General features: G+C 42.6%; 1 protein-coding gene across 4 annotated transcripts; it reads left to right on the forward strand.

The window, feature by feature from the left end:
• Positions 1-1140: 1140 nt before the first annotated feature.
• Positions 1141-15873, forward strand: C1H4orf48 (chromosome 1 C4orf48 homolog). 4 transcript variants are annotated; one of them, XM_053458201.1, is made up of 4 exons: positions 1141-1256; positions 12174-12320; positions 14365-14453; positions 15171-15873. In XM_053458201.1, exons 2-4 carry the CDS (start codon positions 12197-12199, stop codon positions 15240-15242), a joined length of 285 nt encoding a protein of 94 aa, XP_053314176.1. In that variant the 5' UTR covers positions 1141-1256; positions 12174-12196; the 3' UTR covers positions 15243-15873. The 4 variants fall into 4 exon arrangements, with proteins under 4 accessions (XP_053314176.1, XP_053314177.1, XP_053314178.1 ...); XM_053458202.1 differs by having other exon boundaries at positions 1201-1256; positions 12177-12320; XM_053458203.1 differs by having other exon boundaries at positions 1229-1249.
• The last annotated feature ends 9072 nt before the right edge of the window (positions 15874-24945 follow it).

Genomic DNA, 24945 nt, shown 5'->3' on the forward strand with positions numbered 1-24945 from the left:
TTATGTAAGAAATAAATTGTGTTAAAGACAGAGCCAATAAGGCCAATAAGACTTTTGGAGGCATGGCAATGATGGAATCCAGAATCTAGAATTGTCTTTAAATATTTAAAAAAATATATATAAAAAATATGTATTAATAAAATAGCTAATGACCTCTCTCTGGCATGAAATGGACCTTGTGCAGTCCTGTGGACTACAATTCGTCCTAAACCAGTTTGACTATCCATTGGTTATCCCTTATTGGCCTAGGTTAGGTTTGACAAGCTTACAACACGGCTTTCACAGCCAAAGCTCACGCATAGTCATGTGATCACTTCAGGGTCAGGTGACGCAGCCGTAAAAGGAAACAAATTAAAAGAGTAAAGTCATAAAGTTTGACATCTATGATGTCATAGTTGACAGGAAATGTCCAATAACCATTAAACCCTTACATTGTCCATGATGAATAAAAAGAAGTCCAGTAACAGACTATGTCTATCATTTTTGGACCCCCCCCCACCGATCCACCTGATAAAGACTTCCAACATAGAAATGGGCAAATAATCATATAAGCCCAGAGAAGATAACGTTAAGATGATTGCTCTCATGGTGAAGAGATAAGAAGGGCTCTTAAAAATATATACTCTTAATGTAAAACCCCTTGTAGTTAGGGGTTCGCAGTAATTAAAGCTAACGAGGGGGGATAAAAAGACCCACCTAACGCGTTTTACTCTTGGGCAGCTTCTTAGCAGCCAATGTTTTTAGAACTTTTATCTACTGACAAAAGTGAGGACCATCTGCACCCTAATCTTCTAAAACTAACGCAATTTTGCAGTCTATAAGCCATCTGTGACATTAAAACAATGAGTTCATAAAATAAATTTACAATAACCCATGGTGGGAGCTTATACCGCGATACCTGTGGCTTTACAAAACAACAAAACCACATTAATCCCTTAAAATCTGACATAAACTAAAAGAATTCATTGAGGAGCAATTCATCGCATTCTTATTTTAGAATCTTCCGTTCTTATGATATTTCCTTATCTTTTCTTTCCATTAATTAAAATCCCCCCTCCTCTGCAATACATCAGATGCCTCGAGAGCACCATTGCAGTGACTACTTCGTTGCCATGACTGATTGCCATGGCAACAAGCATCACCTAATTCTCTGCTGCACAGAAAGCCCTTGCTCGCAAATGCTGTTCTGCCAGCAGCTCGGAGCAGCCATTTCTGACACCACGAAGACAAAAGAATACCAGTGACCAAGGTATAAGGTACAGTGCAAAGATTCTTAGAATTTCAAAGAATTAAATGGAAGCCACCTGCTCTATGATTAGAAAAATGTAGATAGATATGTGTCTGTGTTGATATGTAGTAAGAGGAAAGTGCTGTTCCGTGTCATAATCTAAATAAAATCACAGGCGCTATTGGACTTCGAAACTGGATGTTGGCTCCCAGCGTGGAATGGTGGAGTGGCAACATGTCACTTTGATACGTAACATTCCGTGGCTTGGATTCCAACGCTAGACCTATTGATGGGGAAAGGAACCAAGTTTGGAGTATTATATTTTATCATAACGCTGGAGAGTTAATATTTTTGGTTTTGAAGGAGGTCAGGCTTTGGAACGGCGGAGAGGGTTAATCAGTGGCTTTCTGCAGTGACAGACACTCAGCCAGGACCGTCACGCCGGTGACACTGCAGAGAGCCCTGTCACTGCTGCGCTGCAACAGACACCATGTCTAATAAAGAAGGTGATGTATGGGGGTTTGTGGCATATGATGGCAATGTATTATAGCTCATTAAGTATTAACGAGAAGATTTCCCTGGGCAATATTTATTAATATGCTCAGTTATTACGTACAAAATCAAGCAAATAATTCTACTTCATTGTTGTTGTTTTTTTATTTTTTTGCAAACTGTTTTCAGGATAATCTTCCTTAAAAAAACACTACTTTTTCAGTATATAATATATAGCATGGAATGTTGCCTGATTTGGGGATTATATTATTAGATCCATGCATATTTATTCTTCTCTTCCTACTCATGACAGATGCCTTTAATATTTGCCCTGGGTTTGGAATCTGCGTCGAGTTGTGGTCATCATTCTGCATAATAGTATGATCAATGCTCCTCTTCCATGTGGCACGCGTCCCGTTCAGCCCTCGGTTTTATTTACATATTCTTCCTCCACAATTACAGCATCTTACAGAATGTTATGTCATTACACACTGCGTCAATGTAATTCGCTGTCACAGATGGAAATGTGAAGCACTCACGTCTTCCGCTGTTTGCACCGTCTTCTGCTTTGATTGCCAGATACGGCTGCATTCTGAAAATCCCTTCCTAGCTCTCTTTTAGGCCTTTGATGATACCATCAAAGTTCTACCATGCTTTTCTTCAGCATGTATTAATCTCTCCTTTCGAAAAATCCCCCCGTTCTAGTCTGTTTATGATAAAATCAGCTCTTAGGAAAAGCAGAAAGAAAAAGGACATTTTGTCCTTTTTATAGAACTATCATGAATGAACCTAAAATGATCTCACCGTGGTTGAGGGTGTGGGACATAAGGAGTGGAGAGTTTCTGATGTTTGCTTAATTAAAACAATCAGTAGGTTGTAACGGTTGCACCGGTTCACTTCTCGTCTATAGGATCTGCTTATTCTCTTGTGGCAAGGCAAGTAGACTTGTATTTTATTCAGGATCTCCTCTTTTTTTTGGTTATGTCCACACAATAAATGAGGTGAAGGGACAAAATGAGTAGAATTTATCTAGGGAAGGATTCGGAACATTCACCCCAGCGGGTAAGCACGACCCAGAATGTAAAGCACTCACCTAAAGTATGTGGGAGGCACAAATTAAAAGCCCATTGATTGAGCGCACAAAGGATGCCATTGAACCTTCTAAATACATGTCCATAGACAGATTTGCAAATAAAAAAATACTTTCGGAAATTCCCATTACTTTCCCAAATGATTAAAACCACAGTGGATGGTGTGGTTAATAACTCCTAGCCGCTCTTGCCAGCCCCAATCCTTACTTGCACTCTGATCTTTATCTGTAGGCTGAATATTTAATATATCTGAGTATCCATGGAGGCTCTTAGAAAGTCAAACTACTCATTCCCTTCCAGCTTTTTATTATAATACCCATTAATTAAAATGTACTTTTTAGTTGCCAATGCATTAATCATATAAACTAAATAAACACATTACCTGATTTTGGGCTCATTTAATTTGGGAAACAGAGATATGATGAGTGTGATGCTAGGCTGGCTTAGCTCCTACGGGTATGGGGGTGGTGTCTGCAATGATTTAAGAATTTGAACCACAAAAGAAGTTTGGTTTTGCTTGTTTTAACTGCTTTTACATACATGTAGCCAACAGGACATATGTCAAGGCTAATGTAATGAAGAAGCTATATTGTTGCATCATTTCACAACCTCTGTCCCTTAGGCTCAGTTGCCAGTCATCCTTCTTAACACGTAATATTAGAAGACACTTTTGCTACCAAGTTGTCCACCAAGTGCAGTTTTCTTCCACTACTCAACTGACACCAACATTTGTTTGGTTGTACTTATTGATTGTACTTGCTACACCAGCCTGTAATGTTTTAGTAATTAGCACTCTTTTGAAGCAAGCTTCTCCTAGACCGCTGTGATTCTTTTGACATTTCCATCCTCAGTCTTTCCCGTCATGGCTCATCAGCTCAACAGTCCCTTTTTGTCAGCCCATCATCATAGTCTCCCTGTTGGCATTCAGTAAAAGCATGTCTCAATCCCTGGATGCCGGCCTCCAGGCTTTTCACAGATCTTTCCTGTCTGTCTTCTACATGATGAGTCTCGTGCGTTCAACAGCTAAAAGAAGAACAGTCACTTTCTATATTTTCCATATTTCCTCAATATTTACATCCGTGTACAAGCATATTAATCACGTTTTTTCTTTAAACATTATCTCTGTTGTCTTTTGTTGTGCTGTAGATGAGAGCTGCCACCTTGGTGCCACTTCACAATGTAAAAGCTGTTTGAACCCTAAAATGTTACTTTTTCCCCCATCATGCTTTCAGATCCACGATGTAAAATGAGTGCAAGGAGCTCCAAAATGTAGGGCCACAATCTTCTCCTTCTAGGGCTAGACAGGGCCATCTTAACAACATTGTCGGCCCTGGGCAAAGGCCCCTACACCCCCCCATGATGTACATATGTATACACATACACTGCCCTTACATATGCCTGCCCATACACACACATATACACTATCCATATACACCGACCTTACACACATACACCGACCTTACACACACCTGCCCATACACACACATATACACTGTCCATATACACTGCCTTTACACATATACACATACACTGACCTTACACACGCCTGCCCATACACACACACATATACACTGTCCATTTACACCGCCCTTACACATATACACATATACCGCCCTTATAGACGCCTGCCCATACAGTTAGATCAGGAAATATTTGGACACTGACAGAAGTTTTGTTATTTCGGCTGTTCAGTTAAATAATGTGGGCTTAAAGTGTAGTCTCTTAGTTTTAATTTGAGGGTATTTACATCCAAATTGGAGGAAGGGTTTAGGAATTACAGCTCTTTAATATGTAGCCCCCTCCTTTTCAAAGGACAATTTGATGTGAGGTGTGGTGTTCACGTTTGGAAGCTGTTGCTGTGAACCCACAACCATGTGGACAAAAAATAGGCCCGGGCATTTAAGACTGAGCAGCCCATTTTTATTTATTTATTTATTGTTAAAGCCCACCCTTCATGTACCATCTTTGCATTTCCCCAAATCACTTATACATTCATGATAGACACAAACACTTACTCACTCATTCACATAAATCATTAACACATATTCATTAATGCAGTCTCACAAATCATTCAAGCAATTCATACACACATGAATTCATTAATTCACATACGCATTTACACACTTCATCCACACATTTACTCATTCATTCTTGTACGCATTCACACTACCCCCTCTCCCCATCCCCTTCTTATCTGCCCCTTCTAACTATGTTCCCCCTTATCACTATGTACCCCCTTCCCCATTTCTCAATATGTACCAGCTCTCACTATCTATCCCCTCTACCCCTTTCTATCTAACCCCTCTCCCCCCTCTGCCCCTTCTCACTGCACCCGCCTCCCTTACCCTACTTACCTTGTTACCGGAGTAAGCAGCAACTGCGACCGGGTCCGCCACTCTAGGGGGCCGGGCAGCCCCCACCAGGGCCGGCCTTAGGGGTGCGCGGCCGCACAGGGCTTATGCCCTGCGTTAATGCGGCCGCATAGGCCCAGTCAGTCCGGTCCTGACTGAGCCTATTTTAAGGTAGGGGCCTGCAGCTGCAGCTCCATCAGCCCCATGTCAATCCGGCCCTGGGCCGCCCGGCCCACCGGGAAATTGCCACTATCAGAGAGATAGCGGAACATTAGGAGCGACCAAATCAACAGTTTGGTACATTCTGAGAAACAAGAGCTCTGCAACACAAAAGGCCTGGACGTCCACGGAAGACAACGGTGCTGGATTTGGAAGGACTTAATGATCCATTGCCAGAATGTGAGGTGGCATTTAAATCTTTATTGGCTTAGCTCGCACCCTTCTTCTTCCCACACCGAGCCAGGCATCTGGTTTAGTAATAAAGTAATAGTAATTTAATGCTAACCGTTCATTGAAAACAATGCATTTTGAGCCGTACATGTACGGCTTTGTCATTAAGGGGTTAAAATAGTAATGAAATCCCCAAAAAAGTTTGTGGTGTGCATGGAGTTATCCTAACGAGTCAATAAATGAATAAATTAATTAGTAAAGAAGGTGCGCACAATGCAGACTTAGATCGGCCAATGATTTGGGGGTTTTTGCCATCATTATCTATGGAGAGAGGAAACAGTTCAGGGATACGCTGAACTAATGAAAAATCCGCACAGCACTGAGTATCTCTGCGTGTCCAGCTAGAAAAAAAATAGGAAGTAACGGTACTTCTTACAGCGCCTTTATCTAATGGCAACAGTATCTTTCACAAAAGCAAACTAAGCAGTTCCTTAGTGTCCGAAATAATCCCCGGGCTTTCATCACGCAAAGCCTGATAAATGAAAATGAACCAAAGTCTGCTCAGAAAACAGCTCAGTGCTTCTTATTGAAGTCGGGAATAAAAACCCGCAGACGGATTTGCCAGGTGAACACCGTGATAAGTTTTAGGGTTTTTTCCATTTAATTTTGCATTACAAAAATACTCCGAAGAGCATGAATGGTAAATGATATTCTAAACATGTTTCATATGTAATGTAGAGATGTTGTATTTTAAACCCAAAGCAACATATTATTACTTAGGGGTGGGCGAGTCGGCCATTGGCACGGCATAAACAGAGTCCTAACCAGACAAGCTCTGCTAGAGGAATGTTAAGATAATCAAAAATGGTAAGCGTGGAGACAGCTTGCTATATTATTAGCTATAATATTAATAATAATAATAATATAATAATAATTAACAAATTAACCTTTTTAACTATGACTTCTCTAGAGGACTTTAATTTTGGAGCAATCTGTAATCAATTGAGCTACCTCCTGGGCTTCAGAAGATTGTATTTCTCAATCTTCCCTGTCTGCCCCCCCAGTAACACATGGACCTTTTGATTTCCACGAGGAACGTGGCAGTAAAGTCTTAGGAAGGCAGGCATGTGGGTTTTCCCAGCACTGTACATAGGATAGACTAATAAAGAACCTGGTGGCCCTGAGGGCCGCTTAATCCGGTGGGCATAATAGACACTTGTTGCGAGGCTGTCACCAGATTGAACCACAACAATACTAAATGTTCTTCTGAGAGCCCGTCGCAGACACTAGTCATATCAGGACACAGCTGATTCATTTTCCTAAATCACGATGATGTTTTCATTTTTCAGTAAATTAGACTCAAGGCAGAAAAAAGAAACTGACACGTCATTACATTTAGCAAACAATAAATAATTCAATTTGAGTCATCGTTAATTAGGCTTGATTATAGTCACCTCAAGGGTGGAAAACAAACCATATGTTTTATTACTTAGTCCTTCTCCCAGTCTCCCTTCACTCCTCTCCCCTCTTTTAGTCACACATTGTATATGCAGAGCTGGGAATTCTCAGAGTCTCCGGTTGAAGCGCGGCTTCCCTGGGGCTCCACGTTAGTGCTTTAAAGCTCTGGGTGGGGGTGGGGGGTTTAGTCTCGACCACTCCCTGCCCACTTCCCATCCCTTCTAACAACTAGCCCCGCCCCTATTCTGTGTTTGCCCCACCCCTTTTGTGACCATACTCCTTCTTGTTTCCAATATGGAGCAGGAGATGGGGAGCTTCAGGCAGGCAGCTGGGAAGTTCCTATATGTTTGCTTTAGGCAGCGTTTACACCCTGATTGGATCATTTTATGGGGTTTCTATAGCGCCCCTTTTGAAAATGTGTGTTGAATAAGAGTGATTTGGGTACATTGAGAGAGCTGCCATATGTCTTAAGCAATCGAATCACTGGACCCTATAGTTGGATGTGTCTCCTGGGCTTAATGTGTCCAGCCTTCCCCATCTCTCTCTCTCTATGGACTCTCTGTCTCTCTACGGACTCTCTGTCTCTCTACGGACTCTCTTTCTCTCTACGGACTCTCTGTCTCTCTGTGTCTCTCTCAGTGCTTCTCAAATTCAGTGTTTTTCATATTATGTCTCTCTTGCTTTCCCTGTCCTCACCAATCAATATCCGGTAAATCATTTTAACTGCCTATTGATCCACAAGGTTTTTTTTTTGGCTTATTTGCCTCATTATTTGCTTCTCTTTTTTTTTATACAAATAACAACAAAGTGAGGCGCTGAAAAAAATGTGAAATATAATCTACAATTGCTCGGAAAGCAAATATTTTTAAAACTAGATTATGTTAATAATATTTTTTGGTGCGGAACATGGTGCTCTTCCAGTAAAGTCATGAGCTAAAGCTTTATTTTTGCCTTTGAAAAATGTAATGATAAATAAAATATATAGACAGAGAATGACTAGTTAAGGAGTCAAATGATGGGGAAAAACTAAAATGAAATCCCAAATTCTGATTTCTAGAGTAAAATCCACTGGCTCTTCTGATTGCTTCGTAAGTGACTTATTGAGTTTTGGCCCTTAAGTGAGTGACTGATGTGCAGCCAACATGCAGCCAACCACAATACACAATTCACAATAATTCACAATAAATTCCAATCACAATTAATATTACACTGCATCCGAAATAGTTTCATGACATAGTCCATCTGTCCCTCGAGACTCCTTCAGGGATCACAAACCTCTAGCCCTTCTTGTGTTATTATTACTGCTGTTCTATACAAAGCTTCTTCGTGGAACATGAAGACAGAAGGTGGTAGATGGCTCAGCTCACTAGTCCTTCCAACGACAAGAGGAAACCCGATACACAACGGTTTACATTGTAGAATGGATCAGACAACCACCTAGGTGGACACCAGGGGGCAGTTAATGTGTAACGCCGAATAGCTGGGGTAGAGGGAAAGCATTTTGTGGCCACGTTCGGGATATGCACACTGGTGAAATGTAAATATACCATAAGGATGTGAGATTGAAAATAGACTTTATTAGTGTGGGAGAAAGTATGAGAGTCAGCATATGGCTAGAGTACAGAGAATTCTTTGCGTATGCCACTGAGAATTGATGATTGTTCTGATTGGCTCATCAGATCTCGCCAATGGAGTAGGATTGAGCATTCCACAGGCTGGGTGCTCCACTAATTGACGTTAAGAACAGATGAACAGATATGAGTAGTATTGGTGTGGGTTTCTACTGCAATATGTTACATGTTGGCAGCCATCGCAGGGGCTGGCTGGGTGGGATAAGGTTAGATGAACATTACTTTGGTTAAAGGTTAAGACACATTGATCGAAGTTGGAATACTTGGAAAATAGGAAAGTCCTAGCAAAAAAGTGTAGTAGTAGTCAAGAGGCATGAATAACGTTGTGACTGTCTTGTGTAAGAAAGTGGCCAACTGAGAAATCTAAGTGATAATGGCATGAGTGTAAATGAGTACCAGAAATGAAAGACAATGTAGAATGAAGGCAGTTGCTGAACTACAACCACCATGATGATAGACCAGCCTATTGATTGATGACTTTCACAACCTTCCTGAACAACTGCTGAATGCATGTGTGTGTTTTCCTAGTCAGACAACAGTTTTAATGGAAATAGCAGACATCCCTTCATCTGACATCCCCCCAGTGCATGGGTATCTTCAAGGAGAGGGGCAATAGGGGTAATTGTGGACAGAGATGGACTTAGGCAGGTTGGAGTGGCAAACCATCACACTTAGAAGGGTGCAGTGGTGGTCCTGGAAATTGTTACTCAGGCGTGTTTTGGGATGCGCATGCTGGAATGACCTCATTTACATGCTCGCCCTGTCCTGCAGGAAGAAGCTCTGCAGCATGACGTAGAGTTTTATACTGGTGACGTGTTTCACATTGTAGACCGGCTGTGTCCCGTTAAGCCTCCATTTACAAATCTCTGCAAATTCTGGTCACCGATGTCAGGGACAATTAACCAAAGTGCCCATGGATTAATTGCTGCAGTGCCCCACAGCAGAAGGGGGCCCTGGGTCCCCATCCTGTAGTAGACTTGATGTGATTTGTAGTAGCCTGAGCTGCCATAACCTCTGCTGCCTGTGGGTTAATGCAAGGGCCGCCAGACACCGGCAGAGAGGAGCCGCTCTACAGCAGGTACGTAAATTACCGGATTAATCAGTGCAGAGCCGGCTCCTCTCTCCCACCGTCCATCCGCACCCAGACAGGGGGAGTGGGTGGGGTTTAGGGTACAGAGTGCGCTCTGATTGGCTGTTCAGTCTCCTTCCACTTCCTTTTCCTGCGTGTTACATGAGCTTGTGTCCCCGTAACAGGTTGTGCAGGATCCGGTACCCTGCTGGTGAGAGGACGGCAGCCCCCAGACAACAAGGATGTGTGTAGAAGAGTAATGGCTGATAGCAGCTCTAGGGCGGTTTAGAGGAACTTAAGTGCCTGGACTGTTCCACCTCTGTATAGCGTGATATAAGTTATATTACGTTGTTATATTGTTTGCCGATTGTTCTGATCTGAATGGGACCATCATGAGTTTTGTGCCATTTGCCAACAGTCTTGTCTATGTCACAACAGACTGACACGTCACCGGCTGCACATGCGCAGTGCCAATCCTACATCTAAACATGCTCTACACATGCGCAGTGTCCAGGCTTAAGATCAGGACATAATGTGATGCCAACGCTTAATATAAACAAGCTGTGACATCGTGAAAGAATGTAGAGGAATCTGCTTTTTTGTTTTATTTTACATTATTTGTGTTGATGAGGAAAAACAGTTGGATACAAGAAAAGAGGGGCCCATTTTGCTCCAGGACCTCAAGCTCATTAAATCTTGCCTTGTCGGTCGCAGAGACTAAACCAGAAAGCTACTCCATCTGATCTGCTCAGAGACCAATTAAATGCCCCAAAGAGCACTACGGCGTCTTATCATCCAAGCATCTTAACTATACTCATCTTAGACTCACACCTGCGCAACATACACAGCTAATAATATCTATCTATCTATCTATCTATCTATCTATCGATGTACTGCATTCTGCAAAAGATAGAATTTAGACTGATTGGATTCTATTTAATTTTATCCAGCATCGACGCGGACGGCCTTAGTGCACCAAATACGTTGTTTTGTTTAAATGTTTAAACACCCGACTCTTTGTAACTGTAATGAGCCTTTTTACTATAAAACTTTTATAGAGTCGGCACAGGTGTACAATTGCCCCCCAGGCCGCCCGAAATGTAATCTAAACGGCCGCTAGGTGCTGATGCCGCCGGCAGGCGCTACTTTAATATTTTTTTTAGAAATTTAATATGGCAAGCCGGATCGGCTATTAAATGAAAAAAAAATAGTATTAAAGCAGCGCCGGCCGGCCGGCGGCATCAGCACCCGGCGGCCGTATGCGATGGCCGCCAAGAGATGGGAGCAGAGTGAGGGGTGAAAGCTCCGCCCCCTCGCACTCACCTTTCACCCCTCACGCTGCTCCCATCAGTATGCGGCCATCAGATTGTTGGAAAGCGAATCTAAACGGCCGCTGGGTGCTGATGCTGCCGGCCGGCGCTACTTTAATACTTTATTTATTTTTAATATGGCAAGCTGATCCGGCATATTAAATAAATAAAAAAAAAGGATTAAAGTAGCTCCGGCCGGTGGCATCAGCACCCAGCAGCCGTTTAGTTCAGTTTTCCAGCAGTCTGATGGCCACATAGTGATTGGAGCAGCGTGAGGGGTGAAAGGTGAGTGCGAGGGGGCGGAGCCACTTCACTTGACTTGCCCCTCAGGCCTTAGGCTTCCAGCCCTCCCCTGCAGGTGTAAGCGTAACCAGTGAGATTCACAGAATCCCAAACATGTCGGATCGCTAATCCGACCAGACCAATGGTTCAACTGGCCAGCGCGGCACATGTATTTTGGAGTTTGAGGTGTGCCCAAAGTAAAGGTTTTACAGAGACTTTTAATTTTGGGACCTATTCATAGGTATTTATGTCATTGAGTACAAACTTAAGACATGTATCTATACATATTCTTCTGTGTCTATACGCATTATGTTGTGATGCTGAAGAACGCTGTGATGCCCTCATACCTAGCAAACATTCTGAGCTCCTAGAAAAGGGGGTATCAGTGAAGGAAGGAGGGGCAGATGGATTGGGTTCCAAATATTAACTCTCCTTCCTAAACATCATCAGATTTCAATTGGAGGCTCCAGAATTCACTGGGCGACCTCCACATCAGTAAGTAGATTCTTCCATAGGGGAAGAGACTTATGGTCCACTCCCTGATTGGGTCTCTGCCCCTTTAAGGGTAATTTGGGTCTAGCTCCGCCCCTATGTGCAGCCCTGCGGCTTTATCCCAGCCTCCCCCCCCCCCCCGCGTCTATAAGAGGCAGCAGAAGGAGAGCTCTGGGGAGCTTCCCGGGTTTGTATGTCTTGCTTTTATTGTTATAACTTCTACAATTACAATTACTCGCATTTGAAACCGCAGTAATTAGCCTCGGTATTAGAGGTCATTGGCAGTTATTTCATTAGTAACGGCATTTAGTGCAGGAAGCAGCTGTACCTTGTTTATAGCGCATATCATTTAAAAGATGAATCATTCTGTTTTCTTTAGCAGGGGCACTGGAAACACACACAATGTCTTATAGAAGCACAACAAGATGCATTTATTCCACCCTTCTCCTCATGTTGACAGTCGGGCTTCCCTTCCTGAAGCTTGTCCTAGCAGACGAACCATCTGGCACGACGATTCCTCCAGAAAGTACGTACGCTGCCTCGTTAGCGTAGATGGGAGAGCGAGTGTGCGAATGCCTTTATTGTGTTTTAAAGGAGCAGTGCAATATTTTTACTAAAACATTCTATTTATATACCCGAGCACTGCCATTTTGCCGTTATTATACCTCCTCCCACATCAAAGCACCGCACTTACGCCTCACTTTGTGTAGTTAGTAATTGAGCTCAGATTATAAATTTATATATGTATACATCAGTCCCATTGTGAATATAAGCTTATCCCATTGTGAAACTATTACCTTTATAATAATACCTAGAAACGCTCTGGGTTTGACCAGGAGTCTCAGAGTGAAACCTGCTTCCCCGGGCCAGTTTCTTCTTTCTCTGGGCAAGAGAGCGGTGTTTAGCCACGCCCCCTCCCCTTCTCTTCCAACCCACTCCCCACCCTCTAAAAGCTAGCCCTGCCCCTCACATGGCTAGTCCCACCCCAATACACAGCTAGCCCCACCTCTTCAAAAAGTCACTCCCCCAGAAGAGAGCGAGCGCTCCGGGTAGCCTACACTCAGAAGTTCCCAGGTATGCTGATCTACCTAGTGAATTATGAAAATGCAGCATCATGGGAAATAACCCATGTGATAGATGCAGGAAATAAACAACTTTTCTTAAGCATGTATCTGTCCCGTGTTCAATACGTTTTAGTTTCAAATTCACAGTAAATTAGAGTTAATATTGCTGGTGGTATTCCTTATGAAAGGTCATCATACAAGTAATCCTTACATACCTCCCAAGAGTCTTGGATTTTGTTGGACAAGCCTTGATTTTGAACATTGGGGCACATGGGCCGGAGGGGGAGATCTTCTGATACATATATATAGTCCAATTTAGGAAGGTGAATAGCAATAGAGATCTCCATTGAAAGTGGCAATTCAGAAAAGTTGGGTGGCCATGTCTCCGCCCACTTACAGGATAGACTTGCCTGCCTCTAGGGCCAGCCCCTTCTCTGTCTCTTGCCACACCCCCAACATAAGTGTCCCGATTTGGGCAGCTGAAGTGTTAAATTATGTGATCTTTGCGTAATTATATTTGGAGCCCTATGCTTTATTCTGTCCTGCCTATGAAGACGGGTAAAAAACCTAAAACTATTTTTTTAGTTCGTGGTGTATTTGTTGGCAGTTTTATCACGCAGCAATACAGGGTATTTTTATGAAGATGCACATGGTTGAGGCTAGCCCAAAAGGGCTTACATTTGTATGGGGGTGGGAGGGGAATAGGGCGGGGAGTGGGTGTGCCTTAATGCCGCTGGCACGCCCCAGAAATTCAGCAACATGACCTGGAGAAGCAATGCTTCAACCGGAGAGCTAGATCTCCATTGATTTTACAGCTTCCCTCGCTGGTCAGACGTGATTGATGTCCCCTCGATGGCCAGGCCAGACCCCTCAAACCAAATTAAATACCCAATAATTGACAGTAAAAAGGCGACAGCTAATTTTATTCTTTAACCAAGCCGTTGCCATACAACCTAAACCAAAACTAGGTGCGTTAATAGGGCAACTACCAAATGGAACACAATAAATAACATAAATAATTAGAATGAATAAACAAACCAAAGAACTCCCCAAAGCTTATCAGGCTATCCACGTACCACCAACAGAGGGGAGGACAAACTCGGATGCCCAACCCCAGACCCGAGGCTCCGAGCACCACCAGCCAGAAACCGCTTACCCTAGATGCTTTGTAAACTTCCACTCCTGACTGTGACAAAATAAACCGGCCACCTGAACGCCCCAAAAATAGGGTGGGATGAACAACAGAAGGTATGGCACACAAAATGGTCCCTAACCTAATGACACCCGTCCTTAAATAACCTCCCAAAACGTCACCCCAAAATAACTCAAAAAATGCCATCGGCCCCAGCCCTACTCGGCATCCCAGTCAAGGCCTATTCCGCCCATTCTGGCCCCCGTGGGCATCAAGTAGGCACAGTGTGAAAGTGAGTGTCCTGAAGAAGCTGGGACACTTGGGAGGTATGCTTAAGTGAGTGTCCTGAGATATTATCTTTTCGACATTTCCAGGTCGCCCCTGTGTGGATTGTCACGCCTTCGAATTTATGCAGAGAGCCCTGCAAGACTTGAAAAAGACGGCGTATAATCTAGACTCGCGGGTATGTTCTCTGTGCAACACGTTATCCCCGATGTCTGCAGAAAAGATGCCATATATTCTAATTTTATTTCCAGTCAATTAAAAATAATGTGTTTAGCACCAACTCACAAACATCTCGTATATTAAGGACTACTCCTGGAAGTTCTGGAGTGTTGGCAGCTATTGAGAGTACAGTCTCCATAGTAATGGAATGCTCCTATTGATTACTTTAACAACTTTTTATGCATGGTCTATTTACTAAAGGGAGAGTTGTGCTCCAGCTCCTTGCCTTCGTCATATACTAACTATACTATATATATATATATGTGTGTGTGTATGTATAGTATATATAACTACTATATATATATATATATATATAGTAGTTATATATATATAGTATGTGTATATTATGAAGGTCCGACCCCAGTGAGCTCTTCTGCATGTAGTTAAATCAGTAAGAGTTCTTCAGAGTCTCCTCATCCCTTGAAATATACATCACACGGGGCCAGCTCAGCCCTTGTTGCTGGAGAAACCCGTTAAGTGTCGGCCCTTCACAGTGAATAGTGACATGAGAGAGTAAAAACACAACTTTCCAGCAAACTCTCCTGTCAATTCCAACTTTAGTGAATTTACCCCATCGACAAAATTAATATTTTAGAGGCGGGTGATTTAAATTTTCAGAGCCGCTTTTAGGATTAAAACTGTTAATAACGGCAATTTTCTCTTCTGTTTTTTGAAGACGGAGACGCTTCTTCTAAAGGTGGAAAGGAGGACGCTGTGCGACTGTATCTCTGCGGAGGGTCTGAGCTGAGGATCCCGGGCGCCTGCTGAAGGGATACCCGCGCAGCCCTTGCGCTGCCCGGGAGGATTGCCACGCGTTACTCAACAGCGCTTGGCAGATCTCTCCGGCAGCGCAAGTATTTAACGCCGACCGTTTAACGAATACAGATTACACTCGACCAACGCTTAGCAGCTCGACACAGAAATGCGCATGTGTGTGAGAAGGCATTATTTCCAAGGATTTCTTACTTAATTCAATATGTTTTTTTCTTATTGCTATTATATTCTTTTTTTGTTTATGTTGGATAAATTGCAATATACTTGCATTTTATAAAATATATTCACACTAGTACGAATGCAATGAAAAAAGTTTCTGTGCACTTAAAAAAAAAAAATGAAATAAAAAATAAAGAAAAAGAAAAAATGGAATTACACACATTATCGGTGCCACGTGAATTTTCCTGGATCACATTTTTCACCCCAATATTGGGAACAATAGTGGAAACTGTTTAACTCTTTGCAGCTGGTATGCCCATTATGATTTGTGAAAGACCCTGAACACCCCTTCTATATTTTAAAGACACAAAACAACAATTTTCATTTTTAGTGGCATTTGGCCATTACATTTCTCCCCCATATTTCTCCCCATCCATAATATTACCTTAACCCCTTAATGACAAAGCCCGTACATGTACGGGCTCAAAATGCATTGTTTTCAATGGGTTTAGGGACCACCCATTGTCCCTAAGGGGATAAAGAAGCAAAAACAAGTCACTTTCTTATGTTTCTGGATTGACGTCTCAAGAATCCCAAGGTATGATTAACCCCTTGATGACAATGCGTTGTGAGCCCGTACATTTATGGGCTTTGTCGTGAAGGGGTTAATAAAAGGGAGAATTGGGGGGAAAATGAAATGTTTCATGTTCATGCTAGGATATTAGGAGACATATTCCGTGGGGATTATGGGGTGCAGTAATTGCCCCTAAATTTATCCTCCTCTTAGGACGCCCATTATTTTTGTTTTGTCTGGGTAATTAGTGCTAGAGAAGGAACTGAGCCCTTTAATAATTGGTCATACTGAGCCCGTATTCCAAACATATATTTAAAAAATAAAGCTGCATCTGTATTATTTTTATTTGAACAATGGCAATATGCAAATATAAAACCTTTATGCATTATTAAAACGTTCCGCTAGAAATCTCCAGGATTCCTCGTGCTCTCTGTTGCTCGCACTGATGCCCGTTGGCAACCAATTCTTCACTTTTTGCGTTAATTCCTCGCTTGCATTCCGCTCCATTACACGCTGGTCGTTCTGCGGGGAAGAGCTCATAAGCAATAAACGTATAGGATTTGTCTGGATTCACGTGTTTATTTAAATGTTCCACAATGTTATAACGCGGCCGGATTTTAACGAGCGCAAGGTATAGGGGACACGTAACCGTGAGCGAACTGTTAAAAACTGTTTATAAACGGGGCAAAGATTATGTTTCTAGAACGAATAGTTCTCCAGGCTAGAGTTTTGTTCCAGTTTTTGCCGGGCGTTACAAGCCCTCCACGGTGGTCCATGAAATCACTGATGGTGAGAAGCTCTGGCCACGCTCTGCTCTATTAAAGTGGACTGACACCCTTCGCAAGTCCTAGACTGTACCGTCCTATACATCGTTTAACATTTATAATGGCGTTTACAGCTGAACTGGAGCAATATATGTGCGAGTAGCCCATCTTATGTGTATAGCAGTCATCTTAACTTCCCACTCTCAGGACTCAGAGTCGGTCCTTGGCCTTGTCTTTAATTAAGAATGCCTGTCCCATACTAGTATGCTTCTTATTGTTAAGTTGCTGATTGTTCTCTATTTGCCTTGGTAAGGGTGGGTTAGGAGAAGGGCGATAATGTCAGGATATGGACTGCTCAATGGACTATGACGAGGACCAGGGCCGGCCCTATAATGGGGCAGACTGGGGCAATTGCCCCAGGCGGCACTTTAGAAGGGGCGGCACTTTGCCGCCCCAAGCGCTTTTTTTTTGTTTGTTTTTTTTTGAAGCGGAGGAGAGAGAGAGGGGCACCGAGTGGTTTTCGCTTACCCGCTCGGCGCCCCTCTCTCTCTCTCTCCTCTGCGGCGAGTCTCCCTGTTCGGTCCTGGTGCCGGCTTGTAATGCAGAGCGCCGGAAGTGACGTCAATTTCCGGCGCTCAGCATTACAAGCCGGCACCGTGGCAGAGCAGGGAGACTCGCCGCAGGACTGTTTAAAGGTAAGTACCAGGGGGGGGGGGAATTGTAGATTATGGCTTCGGCGAAGTTTAAAATGCCCCGCCCCCCCCGGCGTCGGCGGGGGGGGCGGCGTTTTAAACTTCGCCCCAGGCGGCATTAAGTCTTCGGCCGGCCCTGACGAGGACAGCTTTACCTTAATTCCATTCCCCACTCCTTCCTACCTATTCCTCTTTCCCCTTGAAAAAAGCTAAGGCATCCCCAGGTATGTACATTGCTATTATAACCATATATTAACATCGGGTCAGTTTAGCATTCTAAACATTTCTGTAAAATTTACCTTCACTTTGTAAGCCAGTTATCTTTATTCATATATTTAATTTATACAATTACAACGGACTGCACAGCACCGCTCGGTAAAACGTAATGCTCTTACATTCTTATAAACGGTCTAATGCACGATTAAAGGTGGTGCGCTGCTTGGACAAAACATCAATTGAACTATCTAGCTTAATAAGAAAATGAACATTATTTAATTGCCATTGTATTATATCTTCTAAAGGTTCATTCAACTCAAAAGAACACAGTACCTTTTTACATTTCTATGGCAACACTCTATCAGTGTCTGGTATTTGGGTCAAATGCCAATTAGACATTCCCCGAAAAATTACAAATGATTAAAGAGACACTACTACGTTACTGCATATGTGTCCCCAGGGGCGGGCTGGGCCGGGGGGCAATTGCCCCCCAGGCCGCCCGAAATTTAATCTAAACGGCCGCTGGGTGCTGATGCTGCCGGCCGGCGCTACTTTAATACTTTTAAAAAAAAAAATTAATATGGCAAGCCGGATCGGCTATTAAATGAAAAAAAAGTATTAAAGCAGCGCCGGCCGGCGGCATCAGCACTCAGCGGCCGTATGCGATGGCCGCCAAGTGATGGGAGCAGCGTGAGGGGTGAAAGCTCCGCCCCCTCGCACTCACCTTTCACCCCTCACGCTGCTCCCATCACTATGCGGCCATCAGATTGTTGGAAAGCGAATCTAAACGGCCCCTGGGTGCTGATGCTGCCGGCCGGTGCTACTGTAATACTTTATTTATTTATTTTTAATATGGCAAGCCGATCCGGCGTATAAAATAAATAAAAAAAAAGGATTAAAGTAGCTCCGGCCGGTGGCATCAGCACCCAGCCGCCGTTTAGATCAGTTTTCCAGCAGTCTGATGGCCGCATAGTGATGGGAGCAGCGTGAGGGGTGAAAGGTGAGTGCGAGGGGGCGGAGCCACTTAACTTGACTTGCCCCCCAGGCCTTAGGCTGCCAGCCCTCCCCTGTGTGTCCCCTTATTAATTTTGTCTCCTTGTTAATGCATGAAGGGACCCCCTTTTTATGCATTTACATTATTTCCCCAACCCCCAAACTCCTTACGGGCTGAAAGTATTTCGGGGAACAGTTTTGTTTTTCAACAGTATTAGGCATAAGCATTATTTTTTGTCATGTATGATTTATTATAAAAGAGTTAATTCAGCACAGTAGGTGGAACGGCACCTTTAGGCTACAGAGACTTCATCTAAACATTATACAGAGGCAGCTAAGGAGGAGTACCCTTCTTGTGTACAGTAGCTCCCATCATGCTCAGCCCAACGCAACACAATGATGGTATTAAAGCCAGTGAATACAGCATTTGATGTAATAATATTGAGTGATATCTACTGTACAACCAAGCCATCCCCGAGACAATCAAGCACACTCCAGTGCTGTGGATTGCAGCTCCTATCATGCTCAGCCGAACAGGGATTGCCAATAGTAGCCCGATCCCAATCTTCCCAGCTTCAAAATACACTAAAAATGAGTTTTTCCCGTCAATTTTCGTTCCATTGTACCTAAAACAGTAAAACCAAATAAACAACAGCTGTGTTTACAAGTCTGCGGTTATATCTGTAAAGCTTAATTGTATGGTTTGGTTACACAACAATAACTTGGATGAGACACAAATCGCCTGAATAGGAAGCATAAATATCATACACAAAGAACGTACTTTGTACATTTAGGGTAATTAGCAACAATATAAGCTGTTAGATGCCATAAAAAAAGTGGTTTTAGTGCCAGCTACAGGCATAAAATGGTTGCTGGATTCCTGTGGCAATCACACACCGTGGTGTATATTTTAACATAATGGGAACTAGGAAGCAATAATGAATCATTTCTGCAGTATTTTCACCGTAACAATATCAGAATTGTGCAGAATAAAACATGAAAACCGATACATTTTATATATAGTTATAATAATGTGAAACACTGTTTTTACACTATTTAAAAAAAACCTATTTAATAAAAGCTCATTATAAATATAATATAAAAACGTAGGAATTTATTTAAAAATATTTCCTCTACGACGTACAATTTCTTCCAAAGGTATACCTTTGCAGAATTAATCAGTAGTCGGCAAACAAAATCCTGAAATAGGTAGTATCATAAAATAGAACTTTTAATTCATAAAACTAAAAATCAGATAGTAAGCGACCCCTCTATATATAATAAATCACTAAACAAGTCATGCGCATGTGGGTAAATAGAGATCGTAAGTCCAGGCTGAGTTGCCGTGTCCTATGGCATGTCCTCAGTTTAAAAAACATGTAACTATGTAACTATATATTTTATCTGTTTATCCTCTGAATTCCCGTTGGATCCTACATTTTAATAGTTTATGAATTGGAAAAATTTACATTTTTGCATTCTCCTTGTGGTCTTAATATCTAGAAAATAGAAAAAAAAACAACAATAAGAAACACATTTACCGATGAATATAATTTACAATATAATTAAAATATATACAGTATACACTATATATATCTATATATACCATATTTGCTCGATTATAAGACGACCCTGATTATAAGACGACCCCCCAAATCTTAATATTAATTTAGGAAAAAAAGAAAAAGCCTGAATATAAGACGACCCTATAGGAAAAAAGTTTTACCAGTAAATGTTAATTCATGTAAACTATTTTTTTTAATAAAAGCTATGATTGAGAAAAATATTTTGGTTTTATATCCTTCTATTTTCCAACCTGCCCCCCAGTTATGCCACTCTGCCCCAGAAATGCCTTATACCCCCTATATGCCACTCTGCCCCATGATATGCCTTTTAACCCTATATGCCACTGTGCCCCATGATATGCCTTTTAACCCTATATGCCACTCTGGCACTTAGAGGGTTAAAAGGCATATTATGGGGAAGAGTGGCATATAGGGAGGTTTAAGGCATTTCAGGAGGCAGAGTGGCGTATAGAGGGTTAGAAAAAGGCATTTCTGGAGGCAGAGTGGCATTAAGGGGGTTAAAAGGCATTTCACATAGCACCCTGCCTCCAGAAATGCCTTATGCCCCCCATTTAACACTCCCCCCCACCCCACTTACTGGTACTTCTGAGTCTCCTATCATGTAGCTGGGGCAGCGTGTAGACTCACCGGTGCGGGGAACTCTGATCTTTGACAGCAGGGGAAGGTCTGCACGATGCACGCAGACAACCCCCGCTGCTAGCCACGCCTCCTTCCGGCTGCAGCGGAAGTTGTGTACGCGAATCGCGCAGACATCTACACGCTGCCCCAGCTGCACACCGGGTACTCTGAAGTACCGGTAAGTGGGGCGGGGGGGTTGAGACAGGAGGATCCAGATCTCCTGCAGCTGCGGGGGATCTGGATCTTAGTCGTCTCATAGTCAGACTTTGAAGTCTGATTATAAGACGATCCCGATTATAAGACGAGGGGTATTTTTCAGAGCATTTGCTCTGAAAAAAACCTCGTCTTATAATCGAGCAAATACGGTATATATATATAGAGAGAGAGAGAGGGAGAGAGAGAGGGAGAGAGAGAGAGAGAGAGAGAGAGAGAGAGAGAGAGCGTGTGTATCTATATATATATTTTATTGTAAAAAAATGTAGCCTAATGAGCTACTATCTACTTGGCATCAGGCTCCTTATACAAAGTGTAGGTATTGTATACAATGCTAGATTCCACACCACGTCTTTAACATAAATACTGAATACTGGAATCTTTTGAAACCTTTTATACCGATACGGTTCGTTCTCCCTCTCAGTTTATACATTGAAAGTAACTTCTGATTACTGCAACCACATGGATCATCAAACGGAGTTGCCAAGAATACTCTTCTTATTTTGTGTTTTTAATCAAAGAGTTGGCTCACCCTGTTTATCTTTCTTGTGATTCTGGCCTTTCGTTAGGAGCTGTCACCAGTTCGAGAAGTCATCTCTTCTGATTTGGAATCTTCTATGTGAAGTATGTTCTTTTTCATGTAATGAAAGCACTTTGTTCCTCTGTTCTGGCTCCGTTTGTGTGCGCTTGGACACTTTTACCCAAAGAACTATTCAAGAGAGGAACAGATCTTACAGATATAAGTGCTTTGGTATATCCGAGCAGCCCAATGGATTAATGGCTAGAACAACTTTTTAATTGCAGACTAAGAAAGTTATGTGGGATTTAAAGCTTTGGTTTGCTATACAGACAAAATTATTGTTAAGACACTTATACTATATGACCAAATGTAGGCGGACATCTGACCGTCACACCAATATGAGCTTGTTGTACATCCCATTCCAAAACTATTATATAATATACAAGAAGATAGTGAAGTGTGATTGATCACTCCAGAGAACATGTTCCTCCACTGCTCATGAGTCCAGCGGAGGTGGCTTTACACCACTCCAGCCGACGCTTGGCGCTTTGGCTTTTGTGTGGCTCCTCGGCCATGGAAAGCAATTTCATGAAGCTCCCGACGCACAGTGCTTGTGCTGATGCTACAGAGGACAGGCGATGTCTTATGACAGCGCCACACTTAAAGCCACTGAGCTCTTCGGTACGATCTGTTCTACTGACATTTGTCTACGGAGATGGCTGCCTATGTGCTGGATTTTTTGGGTGTAGCTGAAACAGCTAAACTCACTAATTAGAAGGGGTTTCCACATATTTTTGGTTATATAGTATACCTGTGTGAGCTCTTTTACTTCATCTTGGAGGACTGACCTTGGCTTAGTCTGTGACCTGGCTACCTGTGTTTCACCTGATACCGCGGACTGACTGCTACTTTGGGGTTTCTGATTCTGACATTTCCCCAATGTCACTAACCCTGTGACCCTCTGGGGTCACTTCTGATCACGTTGGCCTCCCGCCAGGGTGCGTTGTAGGACAGTGGTTCCCACCTTACCCCGGGACACGTGCGTCTAGCAGGTTTAAGAATCGTCATACATGTTAGTACAAGAGGACGCAACTTGATCTATGTTATTATAGAATGGTCATTTTCAGAACATTTGAAGACATAGTCCACATTTCTTATCTGGTATAAGTTGCTGGGGAGGGTCCAGAATGTCCTCTGTAAATATATATATAAATATATATTTTGCTACCAACCTCAAGTCACTTAAGACTTGCGTTATGAGCTCGCTGACTTCACTAAGCATTATGTAAGGTCAACCCCATTCCGCATCGACTGGAGAAGAAAGGACCTTTATCCTGTATAATAACGATATCCTTAAATGTCACCCCACCATCCGAATGATGCATTATTCAGGTTCAGCCTTAGTCGATCTCGCAGGCGCGGATCATTATAGTTTGCCCTTCACAAGGTGCAGCGAGGTGGGCAAGCTGAAACTCAAACACTAGAATAAACCCAAGTGAAGAAGAAGTTGCCCGTGGCTGCTTAATTCTTCTTTAAAAGCCAAGATCACAGAGAATGCTTGTCGTCTGTAAAGGAACATATTACGCAAGACATCAATATTGTCTTCTAGCTATTAAATGTGTTCATTATCGGAAAAAGGGTACCCAGTTGGCTAGAATGCTGAGTAAGGCTATTGATTGATCAACAAACCTGTTAATTGCAAACGAAAACCCATTACTGATAAGTGCTTCACTTGATAAGCTGTCCAACGCGTTGTATTTTTCACGCTTAATTATTTCCAGTTTAGTCTTTTTTTCTATATATTTGGAGTGCTTCTTTAACTGCCCTGTTTTAGAGCAGCTATTTCTCTAAACGAGCATCAGCAAAGAGCGTTCATTCAAGCTTAAATACATCGAAGCCATCAAATGAATTGTTAATGACTTCTCAGAAACTGATGCAATCCAGTCGTTCTGGGAGATTTCTGTATCAATAATGCTGATCGGCAACAAAAGCATAAATCAGTCTTTGTTCCTACGAGGCACACCTTCCCTGTACGGGCTCTGGAGGCAAATAATCATAAAAAAGAGATAAAAAGACAAGTATACCTATTTTTAGTTGTGTTTTTCAATTAATAACGCAACAAATATGAAGGAGGAAAGGATAGATGTTTCTTTGTATAAAGGCTGCACTGATGTTACATGAAAAGAAACTCTATAAAAATGAAACGAATGCCCCAAAATCAGTGGCGACTCTAGAAACAATATATAGGGGGGGCACACAAGATACCACAGTCAAACTGGGGGGGCATTAATAATTTCCACCATTAAATCATACCACTGAGAAAATATATATGTATATTGCCAAAAGTAATGTGCTATGGAATGTAGGGCTGCAACAACTAATCGATAAAATCGATAATAATCGATAATGAAATTCGTTGGCAACGAATTTCATTATCGATTAGTTGAATCGATTATTATCGATTATAAAATGAGGGTTTTTTCAGAGAAAACGCTCTGAAAAATCCCCCTCATTATATAATCCGTTTAGTCTGACTCACAGCAGCAGCTCCTACTTACTCCCCCTCCCTGTAATCACTGTGACAACTGGCCCCGCCCCTTCCTTCTCCAGGCCAGAACCACATGGCTGTGACACTCATCTAACTGTAAGTATATGTATATGTGTGTGTGTGTATATATATATATATATATATATATATATGTATATATGTGTGTAATATATATATATATATATATATATATTTTTGGGCTACTGAAAGTTAGGGGAGGTGGGGGTTAATTTAGGGGCAGTTATGGTTAGTGGGGTGTTTAGGGTTAATTTAGGGGCAGTTATGGTTAATTGGGTGTTTAGGGTTAATTTAGGGGCAGTTATGTTAATAGGGTGTTTAGGGTTAATTTAGGAGCAGCTATGGTTAATGGGGTGTTTGGGGTTAATTTGAGGCAGTTGTGGTTAATGGTGTGTTTAGGGTTAATTTAGGGGATGCTGTGGTTGATGGGGTCTTTAGGGTTAATTTAGGGGATGCTGTGGTTAAGGGGGAGTTTAGGGTTAATTTAGGGGAATCTAAATCCTGGGGGCAGTGAAGTGACATATCTGGGGGTATAAGGCATATACAGTATATAAGGCATATGTGGGGAGGGCAGTGTGGCATGTCTGGGGAGGACGGAGTGGTGTATCAGGGTGTATAAGGCATATCTGGGGGTAGAGTGGCATATCTGGGGGTAGAGAAGTGGCATGTCTGGGAGGCAGGGTGGCATGTCTGGGGAGGATGGAGTGGGGTATCAGGGGATATAAGGCGTATCAGGCACAGTGGCAGATGTGGGAGGCAGCGTGGAGTGGCAGATG

This window comes from Spea bombifrons, chromosome 1 (assembly GCF_027358695.1).
Source record: "Spea bombifrons isolate aSpeBom1 chromosome 1, aSpeBom1.2.pri, whole genome shotgun sequence".
Lineage (NCBI taxonomy): Eukaryota > Metazoa > Chordata > Amphibia > Anura > Pelobatidae > Spea > Spea bombifrons.